Source organism: Pseudopipra pipra, chromosome 1, assembly GCF_036250125.1.
Source record: "Pseudopipra pipra isolate bDixPip1 chromosome 1, bDixPip1.hap1, whole genome shotgun sequence".
Classification (NCBI taxonomy): Eukaryota; Metazoa; Chordata; class Aves; order Passeriformes; family Pipridae; genus Pseudopipra; species Pseudopipra pipra.
The window spans coordinates 155,388,771-155,408,370 of record NC_087549.1 but is presented as its reverse complement, the minus strand read 5'-3'; the positions used below and the strand labels follow the sequence as shown (position 1 = coordinate 155,408,370).

The window sequence follows — 19,600 nt, the reverse complement described above, 5'->3', positions numbered from 1 at the left end:
CTGGCACGTGGGGACCACCAGTCACATCCCAGTGCTGGACTCCTGGGAACGTGCCTGGAAAGCTGCTGGCTTTGATGGACACCAGGTTGTTTTTATCCCACTGCAACTTGGAAGGACAGAAAATGAGGGATTTAGGGGAAAAAAATTCCCAACAATCCCCGTTGGTTTCCCATTGCAGCCTCCAGGAGACGTCCCGAGGGCTCCCAGGGCTGCTGGAAGGGGTCCCTGTGCCCTGACCCCGGCAGCGTCCCGGGTGCCAGTGAAAGGGGAAATTCCCAGCCGGGCAGCACAGGCGGCCGGGCAGGAGCTGGAGCAGACAAAGAGCGACTGTTCCTGGAGGGAAGGGATGGGAAGGGTCTGGAAGGGACAGCCCCGGCACGGCCCAGCCCTTGGCAGGTCACCCAGAGCCACCCTGTCACCTCCTGTCTGGGGCACGTCTCTTCCTACGGGATTTGGGGGATTATCCAGGGGATGGGCGCCGGGGTCAGCCTTGTACTGGGCCCTGTAAAACCTCCCAAGGGAGAAAAGGAGCTTCCAGCCTTCCAAATCCTTTGGAATGTTCTCGTGAGACAGGCACGGGGAGGAAAGGACAGCACAGGGGGGGGACAATGTGCCCGCTCACACTGGGACACCCCCCACCCTCTGTGTGACCCAAGGGGCATTTGTGGCTTTAAAGCAGCCAGAAAAGCACAACCCCCAGCCTTTGGGGCCCCCCGGGACAGCAGGAGGTTTGGGGAGTTACTGGGGTGTGGGAAGCAGAGGTGCCAGTGCTGGTTCCCATTCCTGCTGGTTCCCATTCCTGCTGGTTCCCGTTCCCTCCTGCTCCCTGCAGAGCTGAGGAAAGAAACCCCCCCGGACCATCCCCCCTGTCCAGCAGTGTCTGATCACTGGGGTGAAGATGCCAACCCTGCCCAGCTGTGTGTCAGTGGGAGGGACAGGGAATTTTCCGGAGCAGGCAGAAGGGCTCATCCCAGGCAGGTAATTCCCTTTGTCCTGATGACACCTTGGATTCAAATGACCCCCCTGCAGTTCTGGAGCACACACTGAGCCACTTTGCAGCCCTGTCCTAAACCCACCTTCAAGGCGATGTATCCATTCCAAAAAGCTGTGAACAGGAAGGAATTCACTCCCTAACCCACTCTGAGATCCAGCAGCAATCCCAGCCCCCATCCCATTCCCAGCCCAACTGTGGGGATCCCAACACCCACAGCAGGGTCAGAATTCCAGAATGGTTTGAGTGGGAAGGGACCTTAAAGCTCAACCAGTGCCACCTCTGCCATGGGCAGGGACACCTTCCACCAGCCCAGGTTGCTCCAACCTGGCCTTGGACACTTCCAGGGATCCAGGGGCAGCCACAGCTTCTCTGGGAAATCTATTCCCCAGCCACCCTCACACAGCCAACAATTCCTTTCCACTATCCCACCTATCCCTGCCCTCTGGCAGTGGGAAGCCATTCCCTGTGTCCTGTCCCTCCATCCCTTGTCCCCAGTCCCTCTCCAGCTCTCCTGGAGCCCCTTTAGGCCCTGCCAGGGGCTCTCAGCTCTCTCTGGAGCCTTCTCTTCTCCAGGGGAACCCCCCCAGCTCTCCCAGCCTGGCTCCAGAGCAGAGGGGCTCCAGCCCTGGCAGCAGCTCCGGGGCCTCCTCTGGACTCTCTCCAGCAGCTCCACGTCCTCCTGCTGCTGTTCCCAGGGCTGGGGCAGCTCTGCAGGGGGGTCTCAGCTGAGACAGGGGCAGAATCCCCCCTGCCCTGCTGCCCCTCTGTGGGATCAGCCCAGGGCACGGGGAGGGTTCTGGGCTGGGGCAGGTCCAGCCTCTCACCCACCAGCATTCCTGGAACTGGTTTCCCAAAGCTCCTCCAAACCTCTGCTCCCTCACTCCCAGCACTGCCCAGCCCAGTTCAGCCTCAGCAGCCGCTGCGACCACGAAGCTTTGGAGGCTGTAAATAGAAAAATCTGTGAAAAATTGTCATTGTGATTTACCACGTTCTGGGCATCCCTCAGGAAAAACGTCTTCAGGCTGAGAGGAGGGAAAATAACCATTGCTGGCCCTGTCACAGGTGGGAAGGGTGAGATCCCAAGGCACAAGCTTTGCTGAAATGCAAAGATCCAAGAGCTCCTTCCCTCTCCTCCTTGCCCTGTGTGGGAGCAGCACTGAGGAGCCCACTGAGGGAATGTTCAGCAGGAGACCCCAGGCCATCCAAGGAGGAATTCCCAGTTGGGGATGGGGCTTTTGTGGGGTGTCCTGGACCCAGGGGTTTTCCTTCTCAGGGAACTGGGGACTGTGGGCATTATGGGATCCTGGAAAGTGGTGCTTCTTCTTCCAAGGGAAAGGCTCTCCCTGGGTGAAGCAGCAGGAATGGCTGGAATATAATCCAGCCTGGATTCTGGTTGCAGTTTAATCAAAAAGGAAAACCCTCCTGGCAGCTCCAGAGCCCGGCGGGAGAGGAGGGAAGAGCATCAGAATGAACCCATTAGAGGAGTGGGTGGAGGGGCAGTGGGACCCCTCCAGGTCAGTGAGCCCAACCCTCTCCCCTTCCAACCTGCCACTTCAGAGCTCTCCTTTCAAGTGTGATCCAACTGGGAGCACGAGCCGGAGCCAGCGGGAAAGCAGGAATCAAACAGCCACGGTCCTGCCGGGCCTGGGCTGCTGCTGCACCTCATCTGCATTCATTAGGCTCTGAAAGCCTGGAACAGCCTTTCCAAGGCAGCAACTCTGAGTGTGTGAAGAGCCTTCCCTTCCCTGCGTGGCGTCGGTGTCTCCTCCAGGCTCAGGCGTTGTGGTTGTTCCGCTGCAGTTCCGATTCAGCCCCGAAACAGCCCCGGATCACCCCAATCCCCAGCTCATCCTGCACACAGAGGCAAAGGAGACTTCACAAACTCCACGAGCTTTGTACAAAAACCGCTTTTTTTTGCTTTTATTTCACAAAATTGGGTGGCTGCTGCAGGAATCAAACGGGCCCTATACAGAGATCAGGTGAAAAAGTCGGCACAAGGATTATTTGTACAGAAACAAAACAGTGTCGGGATCCAGGTCCTCGGCAGGATCAGCACTAGGACAGTAAAAAATAGTCTCCCCCTGGATCCCTGGTATTGATCACGCTAAAAACAACCTGAGGTTACTCTAAACTGGACTAAGGGCTGCCCCAGGAATCCCATGCTCACCCAAAGACCCTGGAGGGGGAGGAAGCCTTGGACTGGGAGGCGGGCGGGCCCCGCTCCCTGCGAGGCACACGGAGCCTGTGCTGGGAGCACCCAGCAAAGCCTTTCTTGGGAAATGGTGGAAGCGGCTCTGGAGGCTCCAGAATTTTTGGGAGCCTCCCTCCAGCCCATCCTCACACCCCCCCACAGGGCCAAAAGCCACCCTTCCAATCCAGGAGCAGCCTCGGGCCCTGGGCAGGGAACCCCGAACCCTCCTGGGGCAGGACGAGGGCAGAGAACCCGAACCACAGGCAGAGAAGGATTTTTTGCAGGATTTTTCTCCCAAGTTTTGGCAGCCTGGAGGTCTCAGCAGGCGCTCCCAGATGTGCCTGGTGAGGCTGTTCCCTCCCCAGCCTGCAGCCCCGTGGGAGGTGCCCCCAGCTGTCCCCAGCTCCGCTGCCCGCCCCGGCTGTCCGCAGGAGGTAGTTCTGGCATTCCCATCCCAGCCATCCCAACCCAATCCCAAATTCTAGCACTTCTTCGCTACCTACTTTATCTTTTTTTTTTTCCTGTTTTCTTCATTTTAAAAAGTACAAAGTATATGCTCCAAAAAGAGGGACTAAAAATGGGGGTTTATTCCTCAGTTGGCTACGGCACCGAACTACTCAGAGGGAAGGTCCAACTACCACCTCCAAAGGCAAAGGAAAGGTAAAAACTGGAGCAAGAAAACTCCTACCATTGAGTGGTTTTATTCCAATTGATTCACTCCTGGCTTCATTCACATGGATCAATATTTCCTGTAATAAGTTAGCGGGGCAGCCCCGGCCGTCAGGACCAGATATCCCGAGGGGACACGGCTGCCATTCCTGCCCCTCCCTGCTTCTTCTGCTCTGCTCCAAGCACTGGTTTGGCATCTCAGCTCGGTGCTTTGCTCTACCCAGAGACCCCAAAACACTACATCACCCCAGAGTGGGCTCGTGCCACGTCCTAAAGCTCAGCTCCTGCCCCCACCCTAAAACCTGGATTATTTTCCCCTTCCCGGGAGAAGCCAAAGCTCAAAGCACCAAGAGGAAGGAAACCAGCGTGGAGCTCTGCAAGGCAAGCAGGCCAAAGGGGAAAGGACTTCCCACCAGCAACATGGAGGCACTCCTGGCATCCCTGATCTCCAGCTTTCCAAGGGAATGCCAAGGCCTGCCGGGTTCCGAGCGGTGGGGAGGGGGAACGTAAGTGTGTGTGTAAATCACACCCACGGACGGGGAGAGGAGGTGAGACCCCCCCAGGGGACAGAAGGGAGCTGAGGAATTCCTTTTTGGTCACCACTGTGTTGCTGTGGAAGCTCCTTCCCTCTTCCTTGGCTGCTTAGGGAGCGGCTGAGGCCGGGGGGGCTCCGGCCGGAGGGGGGGTCACTCCTTCCGCGGGCGGCGGGGGCTGCGCCGGGGGGGGATCTGCAACAGAGCACAGGACACACCGTGAGCAGGACACGGGGGGCTGCAGGGGGAGCAGGGACCCCACAGCCCTGCCCAGGGGCCTCCATGTCCCGCAGACACGGCTGTCCCACGGGAATTCCCACGGGAATTCCGGCAGCCGGGACTGTGCCGGGAACGGCTCCCGCCCTCCAGGGTCACCTGTGGCCCCACTGCACCTCCGGGGTCACCTGCGGCCCCACTGCACCTCCGGGGTCACCTGCGGCCCCACTGCACCTCCGGGGTGACCTCCCACCACGTGCAATCCGGGAAAGAGGAAAACATTCCCCTGTTTGCACAGACAAGGTGCCAGGGGTGCAGCTCAGCAGCTGGCAAAGCTCAGGCCAGGCAACTTCCAGGGCTGGAACTGGCACCTCTCCCCTCCCAGCGCCGCCCTCGGGCCCCAACTGCGGCTCTTTTGGGGTCCAAAGAGATGGAACAGCAGATTTTACACAAACAGAGCCTGCACTCCCCTCTGAAGGGTGGAGGTAGGGTAAAAAGCACAGGAATCCAGGGATGCAGCGAGAGGAGGGAAGAAAGCAGGGACAGGAAAGGGCAGCTTTGTGCCCAGAGAGGAGACACTAATGGAACATGACTGACTTGTTTAGTAGGGGAGAAAAAAAGGAGAAATTAAGATAAGGGAAGAGAGCAAACAGGAATATAACCTGACATGAGATATTCCCAGTGGTAGAGGCTCAGGAAAAAGGAAGGAAAACTAAGTAAAGCTGGAGGAGGAGAAGAATTAGAGCAAAAATAGCATCAGCTGGAGTATTTCCCACCAGGGCTGGTGAACACCAGTGAGTCAGAGCTCCTGCAGCTCCAGCCAAAACGAGATGGGCTTTTCCCAGTGACTTTTTGGGAGAGTGATCCCAATTCCTGCTCCTCTGGGGACAGTCACACTGAGTGTTCCTGGGGTGCAGATTCCTGTGCTGAAGCAGAGCAGCAGCTGAGCCCAGGGGGGAATTAATAATGGCCAATTTATTGAGGGATCCCTGACTGAGAATTCCTCAGTAATTCCTCCCTGTGCCAGCTTGTCTTTTGCCTTCTGGCTTTGGCCACATTCTCACACTCACTCAAACACCCACACTGGGGCTCCTGACTCAGCTGCTTTTTTGGCTGCCATAAATCAACTTCATTTTTGGAGGTGTAGGTTTTACACTGGGAATGTTCCTCACATGGTTTATCTTCTGCCTCCTCCTAATCAGGACTTCCCTGTTCCAACTTCAGGGTGCCAGGTTTTCAGTAAGGAATTATTGAACTGGTTTCTATTCTGATATCTTTGATATTTGAGGATTTATGGTGAATTCCTGACTCTCCACTGAGCCAGGAGAGGTTTTTGATCATCACTACTGAGCCTCAGTATCATTATAAATAAAAGAAGGGATGTTATAAATAAAATAAAGGACAATGGAGTGTGTTTGGATGCCCAGAGGGGAGAGGAGCACTTAAAGCTTCAAGCACATCCCTGGCACCCGTCAGGGCTGGCAGCGCGCACCGATCCCGCTACTCCCCCAGGGAATACAGGGGTTTCCACTGAAAATCACTTCCCCAGAGACAGAGGAGCCCCAGCAGGAGCCCCCCGAGGTGGGCCTGCACTTACACATGCCGTTGGGGGCTGCCAGGGGCAGCCGAGGTCCGATGAGGTTCCCGGCCATGGGCGCCATCCCGGGCGGGGGGGCCCCCCCGGCAGGGTGCAGGTTGGCTGACACACTTGGCATCATCCGGCCTGGCAGGGGCTGCCCGGGGAGCATCGACCCTGGCCCTGGCATCTGACCTGCGAGGGGAGGGAGAGACACGATGGTGAGACCCTGGGAGTGGTGGGAAGGGAAAACCAGAGCGAGGGGCGGCCCCAAACACCCAGGAGATGCCTCTTTGACCCCAAAGGCAACACACTCTCCCCCCAGGAAGGGCCACGGGGCACTGGGCATCTCCTGGGAACACTGGCACAGTCGAACCCAGCATTGGCAGTGACCCCCCACCAAAAGGCACTGGATGGAATCCAAAGAGTGGGACACAAACAGCCCGGGATAAGCAGGCACCAAAGGAGCACCTGGGGGGAAGGAGCAGCCACGAAGCCTCACGGACTAATTCAGTGGGAGAACTGAAACGATGCAGCTGGAAATGGGGCTGCATGGGAATTCCTACCATTATCCCCCTGTTCTGCTGTGAGGGAAGATTCCAACACTCCTGCTCCCAAAGCAGCTCCCCAGGAGACCTTCCTGTTCCAGCTGCACAAGGACCTGCTGGAATCACCTGTCTTTGAACACCTCCAACAACTGGGAGTGATGCCTTAAAACCTCATTTGAGAGATGATTTTGCATAATCCAATTACATTTCCTTTTACACACTCCCGTGCAGGGACAGTACTTTGGCTGGAAAGCGGCGATTGGACTAAACTGGGATTAAACACGGGGGAATTCCTGCCACCACCACAGCAAAACCAAAGTCCTGTTTCTACAGACATGTTTTTTTTTTTTCTATTTTAGAGAGTAACTGCTCCAAGACAGTGGCTCAAGCAGAAAATGTGGAAGTGTGACCTACATAGGGGAGAGAGCTTAGAACAGCAGCCGCGGGAAGAGATAAAGGCAAAAGGTTCAATAAAACGAGATTTAAGAGGCTAAAAAAAACCCTCTCCACGTTAGAGACCAGGGAGGTTCCTGTCGCTCCAAAGGATTCCACTGCTACCAAACTGCAGCTCCACATTCCAGGGAAACGGATGAGGAACCACTTTTAAAGGCTCTCCAAGGTATTTATCTCTATCAAACGAGCCTCTCCCTCTATTAAATCAGCTCCTCGAGGGGCACTGGAGTGATAAACAGCTTTAGGGGTTGTCTCGCTGGAGCAGTGATGCACAGGGCTTGGAGCTGATCCAAACCCTCCTGCACACCTCTCCCTGCTCCCCCCTCCCAGGGAAGACCTGCAGGCCCAGCCAGTGCCCCCGAAGGCAGACAGGACTTGGGGGCAGGATTTGGGAGGGAGCAGCCGCTGCTCCGAGGAGATGCTGCTCTGAGGGGACGTGCCTGGCTGACATCCCACTCTCCCACCACTCAGTGAGCTGCTTCCCAGCCCTGGGCAGGAAGGAGCAGACAGCAGCTCCAGGGAATGCCTGCTGGCTCCATGCAAAGCCCAAGGTGTGCTCCTTCCCACCGGGAACACGGCTCACCAGAGCCGGGAATCACGGAATCCCAGATGGGCTCGGGGTGGAAGGGACCTTAAAGCTCATCCCACTGCAGCCCCTGCCACGGGCAGTGACATTCCAGCAGTGAATCCATCCATCCTCCCCTCCACCCTCCCTGGGCAGGGAGGGTGAATAATTAGGCCCAGGGACAGGGAGTGGGACTAACCAAGCCCAGGGACTCGCGTGCCGAGGGAGCCGAGCGGCTGCGGGGCCCCCACGCTCCCACCTCCCCATTCCCGGCCCCCGGGAAGCACGGAGGGAAGCACGGGAGAGACTGCCCGGGGAAACTGCTGGAAGCACAGAGGATGGGAGAGACTGCCTGGGGAAGCTGCTGGAAGCACAGAGGATGGGAGAGACTGCCTGGGGAAGCTGCTGGGGGTGTTCCAGCGGTGAGGGTGGCACCGGAACCCTCAAATATTCAGGGATCTGCAGTAAACCCCCCCTGGGAGGAGCTGGGAGCAGCTCAGACCTCGGAGGAGCTCATGGACAGGGAGATGGAGACTGGAGTCGCCCCAGCATCACCCACAGCCTCAGTGCAACCACTGCCCCCCGGCTCATTTATTCACTGTTTTAGTCTGTAAATATTATAACATACAAAACATGTACTATTTTTATTTACCATTCCAGCCAAACCCACCAGATCTGGCCTATTCCTGACCCTCTTGCCCTGGCAGGTTTTCACAGAGTAAAACTACACCGGGAGAACCCAAGGTGGTGCCAATATTTGTGTGTCACCAACCACCCTCACACCTCCCAAGCCACAGCTCCACACGGGTTACAACGCTGTGGATCAGCTGCAATCCCATTCACCGCCCGCACAACTTGGATTTCCTTTCATGCCACTGCTCCTGCACCTCTCCAGCCTGCGAGCTCTGCACGCAGAGGAGCCCTGAGCAGGGATTCCTTCCCCTCTGCCATCTCTAGATGCCATTTCAGATCCTCTCCTCACCCTGTTCCCCCCCATCTCCTCAGCTCTCGTCAATCACTCTGAGGACATGGGACGTGGCGCTCTGTTCACGCTCTGCTGCACCCACAGCCACTCTGCCTGGCGCTTATTGAGGTCACAAACCTGTTTGAAAACACCACTGAGGACCAAGGCAGAGTCTGGAGTGAAGCCAGGCAGCTGAGCAGGAAGCTGTGCAGGTATTTCCATGCCAGCCTGCCCTGGGGCTGTGCTGGGCAGGCCCTCGGGGCTCCTCAGGCACTGCTCAGCTGCTGGGGGGGTTCTGAGCGGGGCACTTCTTCTCCCAGAGCTGCTGCACAGACCAAAGGGAAGCAGCTCATCCACACCTCCAGTCACAACTTCATCCCTGAAGGAGGAACAACTCTGTGGGATTCACCACTGAGGTCTCTGAACTGGCCACCTCAGGGAGCAGGTTGTGACTGGGGAGAAGGTGAGACCTTGGGGAAAGAAACGGCTCCTTCTTCTTCCAAAAGCACTGGGAAGCTGCACACCAAGGAATTCCTCCCTGGGAGGGGGGGCAGGCCCTGGAATGGATTTTGCCCAGAGGAGCTGTGGCTGCCTCATCCCTGGAAGTGTCCAAGGCCAGGCTGGACAGGGCTTGGAGCAACCTGGGCTAGTGGGAGGTGTGCCTGCCCATGGCAGGGGGTGGCACTGGATGAGCTTTAAGGTCCCAACCCCAACAATTCTGGGATTCTGTGATCTCCCCACGCTCTCCACATTTTGGCACCTCCACCAAGGCTGCAGGAGCCCCACGGGCAGACCCACAGTGAGGGAACTCACAGGTGTGGGGTCAACGAGGTGAAGTTCCCCAGTTTGTTCCAAAGGATCCCAAATTAGCAGCTGAGCAGCAGAAATTGCTCCTGAGCTGTGTGTGCACAGGTCTGTCAGGAGAATATTGGACTGGTAATGCTCCAAGACTCACAAGTACAATAAATACACCACAATACCACAACTGCCCTAGAAATGTCAGAGGAGGGAAACTGTGCAGAACACAGGAGTAGTTCTGTGGGATTTCCCACAAATTCAACACGACCAACATGATGAGATAAAGGATTATTTTTTAATGTATATATGGGGGGTGTACATGAAGTGCTACTGCTGAGAGTGCCAGTGTGGTAGTGAGATTTCTGGAGATGCCTCCATGGAATGAACATTTCCAGAGATTTGCCCTGTGAGGATGAAGAGTTCACAGATTCCCAGAATCACAGATGTTGGAAAAAGCCCTCCTGTGCCCGATGCCCACCTTGTCCCCAGCCCAGAGCACTGAGTGCCACAGCCAGGCCTTCCTGGGACACCTCCAGGGCTGGGCACTCCAAACCTCCCTGGGCAGCCCCTGCCAAGGCCTGACCACTATTTCCAGGGAGAAATTCCTCCTGATGTCCCACCTGACCCTCCCCTGGCACAGCTTGAGACTTTTCTCAAGGGAAGCCAAACTCTGGGCATCTTGAGCTGCCTGAAGAGAAAAGCAGGTCCCTGGGAGTGAGGATCTGCAGGATCTCCAGGATCCCCAGGGTACAGATCCCGCTCCCAGGACTGGCTCAGGGTTCAGGTGCTGAACCTGAGGAAATGGTGGACTTGGCCATTTTCCCTCCCTGCCCTCAAGTTACACCAACTCCACTGTGCAGCCAAAGAGCTTCGGCACCCGTGGACTTCCCAAGCATTCCCAACAAACTTCCACTGCAGAACTCAAGGAAACAAGACTCTTTTGCTCTCTAGGCAAGATCAGCTGGGATGTGGTTGCAGACACAGAGGGGTTGGCTTCGAACTCTGAAAGGGCCTCAAATTCTTCCCTTCACAAAAGTATCAATCCAGGAAACTGCCAGGCCAGGTGGAGGGGACAGTCCTACTCCTGGAGGTGTCTGGGATGAGACAGCACCAGAGGCTTCACTGCTGTGGGAGCCAGGAGTGCTGCTGGCACTCTGAGAGCCACCACTCTGCTGCCCTCGATCAGGGGAGGTGCTGGTGGAAAAGTCAATCTATTGACCAGTTTTAATCAAATGTGAGGCAGAGAGGCACTGACTAATTAACACAGACCCCCACTCCCTGACACGCTGAGAGGGAGTACTGGGGCTGCAGAGCCTGGGTGGGGCTGCACTAATAAGGTGTGATGTGAGCCAGGGCTGTGAATGTATTAGAAACAGAGTTTTCCTGGTCCCCCAGTGGATACAACAATGCATTTCATGCTGTTCCACCTCCAGGCTCTGCAGCAGCGTGTCAGTGAGAGCTGTCCATGACAGGCCACCGTTCCCCCCTTAAATCTGTTCTCAATTCCCCCTTTTTCCATTCCACAGGTTATTTCTTCCCTCCACTGCCACGTGAGCAGCCCTGGGTTGTCGCTGCCCCCCCCACCAGACACACAGAGGTGTGATATTACTGGAATCTAAACCAGACTGCATTTCAGCACATCCCAGTTCAGCTGCAGCAATAACCAAACCAGCTCCAACCAGTCTCAGCATTTTTTGTCCACAACAAAGTCAGGAACTCACCAACCCTTAAAACCAGAGTGAACTGGAGCATTTCCATCACAAGACAACTCCCACTGTCCTGCCCAATTAGCCCAATTAACATCACAACATCTGCTGAGTGACTCCAGTTGTCCTGCTGTGGACATCCAGCTGGATCAGGTGCCTCCCATTTTCCTGGTCACCTGCCCATCCTGCTGTTTTCCTGTGCCCTTCTGCTCTTTCCCAACCCAAACCCTTCACACAGGGCTTTTCCCAAGAGGAAAACTCAACCTCCTGTAGCTTCCTGTTGCCATGTCCTATTTTGATTATGATACCCCAAACTCTTCAGCTTCTTCAGAGGATCCCTGAGGCTGGAAAAGCCCTCCCAGCCCATGGATCCCCTCTGTGCCCAATGCCCCCACCTTGTCCCCAGCCCAGAGCACTGAGTGCCACAGCCAGGCCTTCCTGGGACACCTCCAGGGTTGGGCACTCCAAACCTCCCTGGGCAGCCCCTGCCAAGGCCTCACCACCCTTTCTGTGAAGAAATTCCTTATAAAAGAAGGAATAGCAGTAGCCTAGGCAAATTCTTCCCCAAGATTTTTGGCTAATAACCACTGGGATCTTGTTGCAGAGCAGTGGTTGGTCAGGCAGCTGAGGACTGACAACAGCTCTTCTCCTTGGCTGTGCTCCACTCACACCACCAGGTCACTACGTGCCAGTGTCAGCTGATTTTAAACTACCATTTCAACAACATCCCCACCTGACCTCTCCACCTTCTGGAATCAGGAGTATCTCCACCTCTGGAGACACCCAACCCCCATGAGGACAAGTCCCTTGCCACAGGATCCAACTGGTCCTGCTCCAAGTAGGAGGCTGGATCAGAGACTTCCAGGTGCCCCCTGACAAACACGGTCCTGTGACTCCCAGCTGGCACCAAACACATCCAAGGAGGACACAGGAACCTCTCACAGCTGGGTGTCCTGCAAAGGAAGTTCCTTAAGGAGCTTCCTGCCTCTGCCTCTTGTTCCAGTCCTTGCCCTTAATTTTTCTCCATGGCTTGGTGTGCCATGAACTGGAAAATTTGGGAATGATTGTTTTTGAAGGAGCACCTCTGCTCAGATCACCAGGTATAAAACAAGTCTAAGGAAACAGAAACAACCTAAAATAGTCTGAAGTGATATTTAGGGGTTGCTTTGCCTTTTTACTTTACTTTAGAGCCTGACTGTGTCCAGGCACTGGGACTTCCAGCCCTGCTGGACAATCTGCTCCAGGGCTGACGACCCTCACAGGGAACCCAAGTGTTTTCCTGTGGCCAGATGGCATTTTCCATGGTTTAGTTTGTGCCCACTGCCCCCCACTCTGGCACTGGGCACTGCTGGGGAGAGCCTGGGGCTCTCTCCTTCCCTGCTTTTGGGGTTCACACCCATCCATAAGAAACCTCCTCCCCAAACTCCATCCACACCTCTGGAACGGGGGTAAAAGCTCCAAAAGGAAGGTGAGAAGCAGCCCAGCTCCCCTTTGCAGCCAGCTGTCTGTGTGTGACAGCAGCAGCACTGTAACCCAGCACACAGAGCACCCAGCACACCTGGCAGCACCTCTCCCTCGGGGCTCAGATCCCAGACAGTGATTACCTGCAGGAATCCCTCCCTGCAGCGCTTACCTGGCTGGGGCGGGTGAGGAGGTGGCATCTGGTGGTGCATCATGGGGTAGGGCGGGGGCTGCTGGTGGGGCAGCAGCCCTGGGTGTGCCCCAGCCCCCAGGGGGTTCATGCCAGGCCCGCTGGGGTGCTGGTGGGGCTGCTGGGGGTTCTGGCTGTGCTGCTGCTCCATCTGCTGCCGGGCCCTCAGCTCCGCGTACTTGAGCTGCTCCATGTGGAAGTTCTGCCGCTCCGTCAGCAGCTGCTGCCTCTGCTGCTCCAGCTGCACAGGGACAGGGGAGAGGCAAAGGGAGGCTGAGAAGGGACATTTCAGCATGTTTGTGCAGAACACAGAACGGCTGGGCTGGAAGGGACCGTGGAGCTCACCTCGTTCCACCCACACCAAAATCAAAATCAGCACCAGTGACAACCCTATTGATACCTGCAGCTGGTCTGGGTGAAGGCTCCAGACCATCTTCCAGCTGGAACAGATGAACTCACCTTGTTTTGTCCTACAATCTCCCGGTTATTGTAACTGTTACCACAACACAACTGGTTCCTCAGCGACCACCACAGAGAATTCAGCCCTAACACAGCTCTAGGAGAAACTGGGGGGGGGTTCTCTCAGTCTTCTGCATGTTGGAATGAAGGAGAACAGGGAATTCAAGAGATTTTCTGGGTGAGACCAAAGCAGAGCGTGTGTGCAACAGCAGGAGCTCAGTGATTCCAGGCAGATCCCCCTCCACACCTTCAAGTGTAGGAAGTTTGTGACAGCTGAACAACAGTGATTTGCATCATTAAGAGTATTATGAAAAAAAAACTCAGGTCATTTAGGCCAATTGCCATAAAATAGGCTACTCTGACTAATTATGAAGCCACAGAGAGTAAGCAAGCCCTGAGCAACCTGCTCTGGTGGAAGGTGCCCCTGCCCAGGGTGTGGAACTGGCTGAGCCTGAAGATCCTCCCACCCCAAACCAGTGTGGGATTCCACAAAAATACAAAAAAGCCACAGAAAATATTTCAGCATTTGTGTGCTGGCTCAGTGTCCTGGCTCTGGCAGTGTGTGATATGTGACTTATTTAACAACCACTAACAGATCCCTGCATCAGTCCCCTTCGGAACCCGCCCCGCGTGACTCGTTTACAAATATTTCATGAGCATTTGAAGGTATATCCATAATCCAGCTGGAAAGCAGGTTGCCAAGGAGACTCTCACCTAGCACAAGTTCTCCAAGAATCCCCAGGCTCCCCCAGCACTTTGTGCTGGGCCTGGCTGCTGCCAAGGCAGGGCTGGGAAGGGAAGGAGCACCACAGAGCCCGCATTGAGCAGCCCCAGATGGGCCGAGCTCATGAATAAAACATGGCCTGGCTGGGGGCTCCGGGCTGCCTGCAGGGGTGACAATGGCATTATTCATGCTGCCATGCCTCCTTTCTCCTCGGCCACTCTCAGGCTTGGTGGGGAAGGACTCGATAAAACCACCCCACCGGAGTAATGGGGCGTGTGGGGAAACATTCCAGAGGTGTCCAGCAGCTCCCAGAGGAATTACTGCAAATGACCCCAAACAAAGGCTCAGGCAAGAGTTTTTTACTCCTTTCATACCTTTCTGAATCCCTGCTCTGCTCTTTGTGGAACCCCATCCTGCTACAGCCTTTACAAGGATCCCCAAACAGCATCCAGTGCCTGAAAATCCACCTTGTAGTAAAGAAAACCAGGGAAAACTTCCTTTCTACACATTCCCTATGCTCAGGATGAGGAAAAACAGAGGGTGAGAGGAAAATAAGGCACATAAACACACGTTATAACACGAGCTGGGCTTAAAACTGAGCTGAGTTTGAACAGCTGGTTCTGCACCAGGTTCTGTCACCAGCTCAGACGTGGATTTGTGGGCACAGCCCCCAGTTGTGCCCCCAGAGTGGCACTAAAACGACTGGCAGGAACACATTTTCGGGGGGAACTCCATCAGTAATTTGCATTTGCTCTCCACCTCTCCCAGCTCAGCCATTCCTGCAGCAGGAATGAGGGAGGGGTGATGTTGGGCACCTCAAAGATCTGTGTGTGTCACCTGTGTGTGACACCTGTGTGTGACACCTCAAAGATCCGTGTGTGTCACCTGTGTGTGTCACCTGTGTGTGACACCTGTGTGTGTCACCTCAAAGATCTGTGTGTGTCACCTGCACAGAGTCAGGGAATGGCTGGGGGTGGAAAGGACACCTGGAGATCATCCAACCCCCTGCCAAGGCAGGGTCACCTGAGCAGGTGACACAGGGACGTGTCCGGGTGGGATTGGGATGTCTCCAGAGAGGAGACTCCACACCCTCCCTGGGCAGCTGTTCCAGGCTCTCCACCCTCGTGGAGAGAAGTTCTGCCTCGGGTTGAGGTGGAACTTGCTGTGGTTTGGTTTGTGGCCATGGCTCCTCGTCCTGTCCCTGGGCACCTGAGCAGAGTGTGGGACCATCCTGGCAGCCCTGGGGGATGTTTGTGTGGATTGATGGATCCCCTCTCACCTTCTCTCCTCCAGACTGACCAGGCCCAGCTCCTGCAGTCTCTGCTCATCAGGGAGATGCTCCAGACCCCAAATCATCTCTGTGGTCTCCTCTGGAGCCTCTAGGGAGTAGAATCTCTCCACACAACACCATTCAGGAAATCAGCCAAAATTTTAGGTAGATATTTATGAATATTACACTTGACAATGTTCTAATGTGCAACAGGAGGAATTTCTCCCTGGAAAGGTTGGTCAGGCACTGGCAGGGGCTGCCCAGGGAGGTTTGGAGTGCCCACCCTGGAGGTGTCCCAGGAAGGCCTGGCTGTGGCACTCAGTGCTCTGGGCTGGGGGACAAGGTGGGGATGGGGCACAGGGGGGATCCATGGGCTGGGAGGGATTTTCCAACCTCCCTGAACAGACCCAGCAAAGCTCTCACGTGCCATTAGAAATTCTGGGTCAGCAAAGCTCCCCCACCAGGCCCCTGGTTTCACACAACCAGAGCTGGCAGCACTGACATTACTGAGTTAAATGCTGAATAAATGTGTTTTGCCTTAAATTTAACACCCTCCAGAGCAGCACTGATTCCTGTCAACACTCACAGTCCCTGCACCTTCCCTGCAGGAAAAGCCAGGGCAGCAGTAACGACACATTCACAGTGTGCAGCAGCACTAAAGAGGTTTTTTTGCTTTAATTATTCCCCTAAATATCCACAATGACAGGTGAAAAGACCGACTGTAACCACCAGGAAGCCAAGGGGAAAATCTGTATGCACATTTCTAAAAAGGAAAATGTCATACGCCTCAGAATGGAGAAAAACACCCCCTGTCACTAATGGAATATATCCCCCAAAGAAAGGAATCCACAGGGAACCTTTCCCAAAGAGTTGGGCCCATTTCCTGAGCTGCCAATCAGGGGCAAACACAGACAGAAACGGGGGAGGATGGGGAGCAATCCAGAAACTCCTGCTGACATCCTGCTCCAAGAGGAGACCACACTTTGTCAAACTCTATCAGGGAACTCTGGACTGGGCACTGGGAAGAGGTTCTTCATGGAGAGGGTGGCTGGGACCCAGGGATCATGGCATCAACCTGGCAGAATTCAAGGGGTGTCTGGGTGATGCCCTTGGTCACATGGTTTAGTTTTGGGAGGTGAGGAGTTGGACTCCAACCTGAGATGGTCTGTGATGCCAATAATGCCAAATGAGGGTGTAAATTCCATTAAATTCACACAGAAGAGCAAGTGTGGAAATTCCTGGAATTATGAATCAACATTTTCAACCCACCTACAGTAACTGGCTTCTGAGAAGAACGAGGCAGCTACACAACACAAAAAATGGATTAAAAGTGATCACTGATAAAAATCAAGTTTTGAGTCATCTGTTAAGTATCTGGAGAGGAATCACTTCCCTGGAAGCCTCTTGCTCTGTATCTGACACAAACCCTCAGACCTGCTGAGCAATCCAGTGCTGACAGCCCAGACAGCACCTCTTCCATGTCCTGACCTCGCTGCTTCCTCCCTTCTCCTGGAGCTGCTGCTGCCCTCCCAGCTCAGCCAAACCCATCATCACCATCACAGACTGAAGCTGTTACTCCTGAACACACCTCCTTCCCCTCCACATCCCCCTTCCAGGGCTTTCCCACGGGTTGCTGAGAATGCCCCCCAAAAACCTGAACTTCACTGCTGGAACCAGGTCTGGGCTGGGCCTGGGAGGAAAGGCAGAGCTGCTCCCTCCCCCTGGGGAAGGAAAGTTTCCACCCATTCACTCTTTGCAGGGAAGAGCTGCCCTGCTGTGGGACAGAAGCCACGTGCAAAGGGCACAGAAAGGCTCAGCCCCACAGCCCTGCCTGGAGCTGGGATTAGGGAGCACATCCCTGGCACCACCAGTGGGGCCTGTGGCAGAGACAGTGCTGGATAAAGGGGGACACGGCTCAAAAGCCACTGTGGAGGCAGCTGTGGGTTTTACCTGCAGAGAGAGAGCCCTCAGGGGGAGGCAGAGCCGGAATGCCCAGGTTCCCACTGGCACCCACGGATCCCTGCAGGGGTCCAACCCCCAAACCCACTTACTGCCTCCTTCTCCCGGTCCATGATGGTCTCCAGCTCCTCAAAGTGGCGCAGTTTGATCTCCAGCTTCTTCATCTGGGTTTCCACCAAAAGGGCCACCAGGGACTTGATCTTCCTCTCCTCCACGGCCGCCAGGTGCTGGGGGAGAACACAGGGTTGGGCTGGGGGAGAACACAGGGTTGGGCTGGGGGAGAACACAGGGTTGGGCTGGGGGAGAACACAGGGCTGGGCTGGGGGAGAACACAGGGTTGGTCTGGGGGAGAACACAGGGTTGGTCTGGGGGAGAACACAGGGTTGGGCTGGGGGAGAACACAGGGTTGGGCTGGGGGAGAACACAGGGTTGGGCTGGGGGAGAACACGGGGTTGGGCTGGGGGAGAACACAGGGTTGGGCTGGGGGAGAACACAGGGTTGGGCTGGGGGAGAACACAGGGTTGGGCTGGGGGAGAACACAGGGTTGGGCTGGGGGAGAACACAGGGTTGGGCTGGGGGAGAACACAGGGTTGGGCTGGGGGAGAACACAGGGTTGGGCTGGGGGAGAACACAGGGTTGGGCTGGGGGAGAACACAGGGTTGGGCTGGGGGAGAACACAGGGTTGGGCTGGGGAACGTGGGCAGAGGGAAGCGTTCCAAGGGAAGGAACAGTCCAGCTCTGCCAGGGTTGGTTTGGGAATGTGGGCACAGGGAAGTGTTCCAAGGGAAGGAACAGTCCAGCTCTGCCAGGGTTGGTTTGGGAATGTGGGCAGAGGGAAGTGTTCCAAGGGAAGGACAGTCCAGCTCTGCCTGCATCCAGCTCTGCCCATCCCATCCCACTCCTGCACAGAAAGCAGGGAATTAATTATCAATCCTACACCAGGAACCGGAGGGTTATTATGCTTTTAATGGAATAAATAGGTGTTCAGGTTTAACACAAGAGGTACTGGGGATGCTCAGAGCTCGGAGCAATCCAGCTCTGCCTCAGAGCCTTCCCAGCACTGGGCACAGGAGCACTTCCAGTGGGAATGGGAATGAGGGAGATGGCTGTTCCATGGGTTGTCCATACAGCTCCCCCAAAGCACTCACAGGAGGCTGTTCCCTGGAACAACCCCCAAAACACAGAGAGGACTCTTGCATGTCTTGGCCACTAAAATAACTTTTTCTCAGGTTAAAGGCAAATTGATTCTTTGCAAGGGTTTAGCTTTATCCCATTTATATATGCACACTTAGACATAAATAATTCAGGAGATCTATATATGTCTATATATTTATGAGACCTCCTATAAAAGTGTTCACACTCTCAGAGTGTGAGAAGTGTGTTAATGATGCCTTCCACCAGTTTTTGGTAAAAACCTCTCGTTCAGAATGAAAATTCACTGCAAACACCCCCCTCCTGTGCTGCTTGGGGGTTCTGCAGCCCCAGATGTTTCCAGGCAGTGTCCCAGCCAAGCCTCACTGACATCCAAGGGCTGAGGGGAAGGAGGACTGGGCTGGCAGAAGGCAGAGGTGAGGGCTGAGGGGAAGAAGGAAAAAAGAAAAAGCTGGATTTTATCCAGCTCAAGCTGCAAACAGACTCATATTTACTGAGCTGGGCCCCAAACTGGCTCAGAACTGTGAGAAAACACACAGTTGGAGGAAAGCAGCATTCAAAAACTCCCTGTAATCCTAATTATAAAGAGAATTTCTCCATACTGTTGTGTCATGTGACACATCTGTGACCCACCAGCAACAAAGCAAGGCTTCAGGGAAGCTGGATAATAAACATTCACACTCTCACTGAGGTGAATTTTCAGTCAGTTTGAGAGATTCAGGGTGATCCCAAGCTCATCCCACACCACATCCCTGTGAAAGTCAAGCAGCTGTTCAGCTAAACACCGACCAAAGTGCTGCACACACTTGAAATAATGAAATAATGCTGGCAGGGCTAGAGAACTTAATGTAAATAACAGTGTTCAGTGAAATAAACTCCTCTGTATGAAAATCCAGAGCGAGAGCAGCCCTGTGGTTGGTACAGAGTCTCCTGCCAGTCGTTTTGCCTCGTTTCTCACGTGCAATTTTAACAGTGAAACCAGATGAACATCAAATCAGCAAAGCACATGATTAGGTAAAGGACAGGTCTCAAGACACACATTAGAAAGGAAATGCCAATGGAGTTTTTCCTGGAGAGGCCCAGAGAGGCTGTTCCTCAGCCTGGCATCACCCAGGGCCCCACGTGGGCACAGACCACAAGGAAAAATCAGTAACACAGAATCAATGGGGATT

At 55.0% G+C, this 19,600-nt stretch overlaps 1 protein-coding gene across 1 annotated transcript in view; it reads right to left on the bottom strand.

Moving 5' to 3' along the window:
• Positions 1-2,886: 2,886 nt before the first annotated feature.
• Positions 2,887-19,600, bottom strand: part of SMARCC1 (SWI/SNF related, matrix associated, actin dependent regulator of chromatin subfamily c member 1) — a 62,180-nt gene continuing 45,466 nt past the window's right edge. Inside the window, exons 25-28 of the mRNA XM_064647531.1 lie at positions 17,369-17,503; positions 12,847-13,105; positions 6,201-6,374; positions 2,887-4,582 (exon numbers count right to left, since the gene is read on the bottom strand). Coding sequence (XP_064503601.1) covers positions 4,497-4,582; positions 6,201-6,374; positions 12,847-13,105; positions 17,369-17,503 — 654 coding nt within the window. The 3' untranslated portion in view covers positions 2,887-4,496. The remainder of the gene's footprint in view (positions 4,583-6,200; positions 6,375-12,846; positions 13,106-17,368; positions 17,504-19,600) is intronic.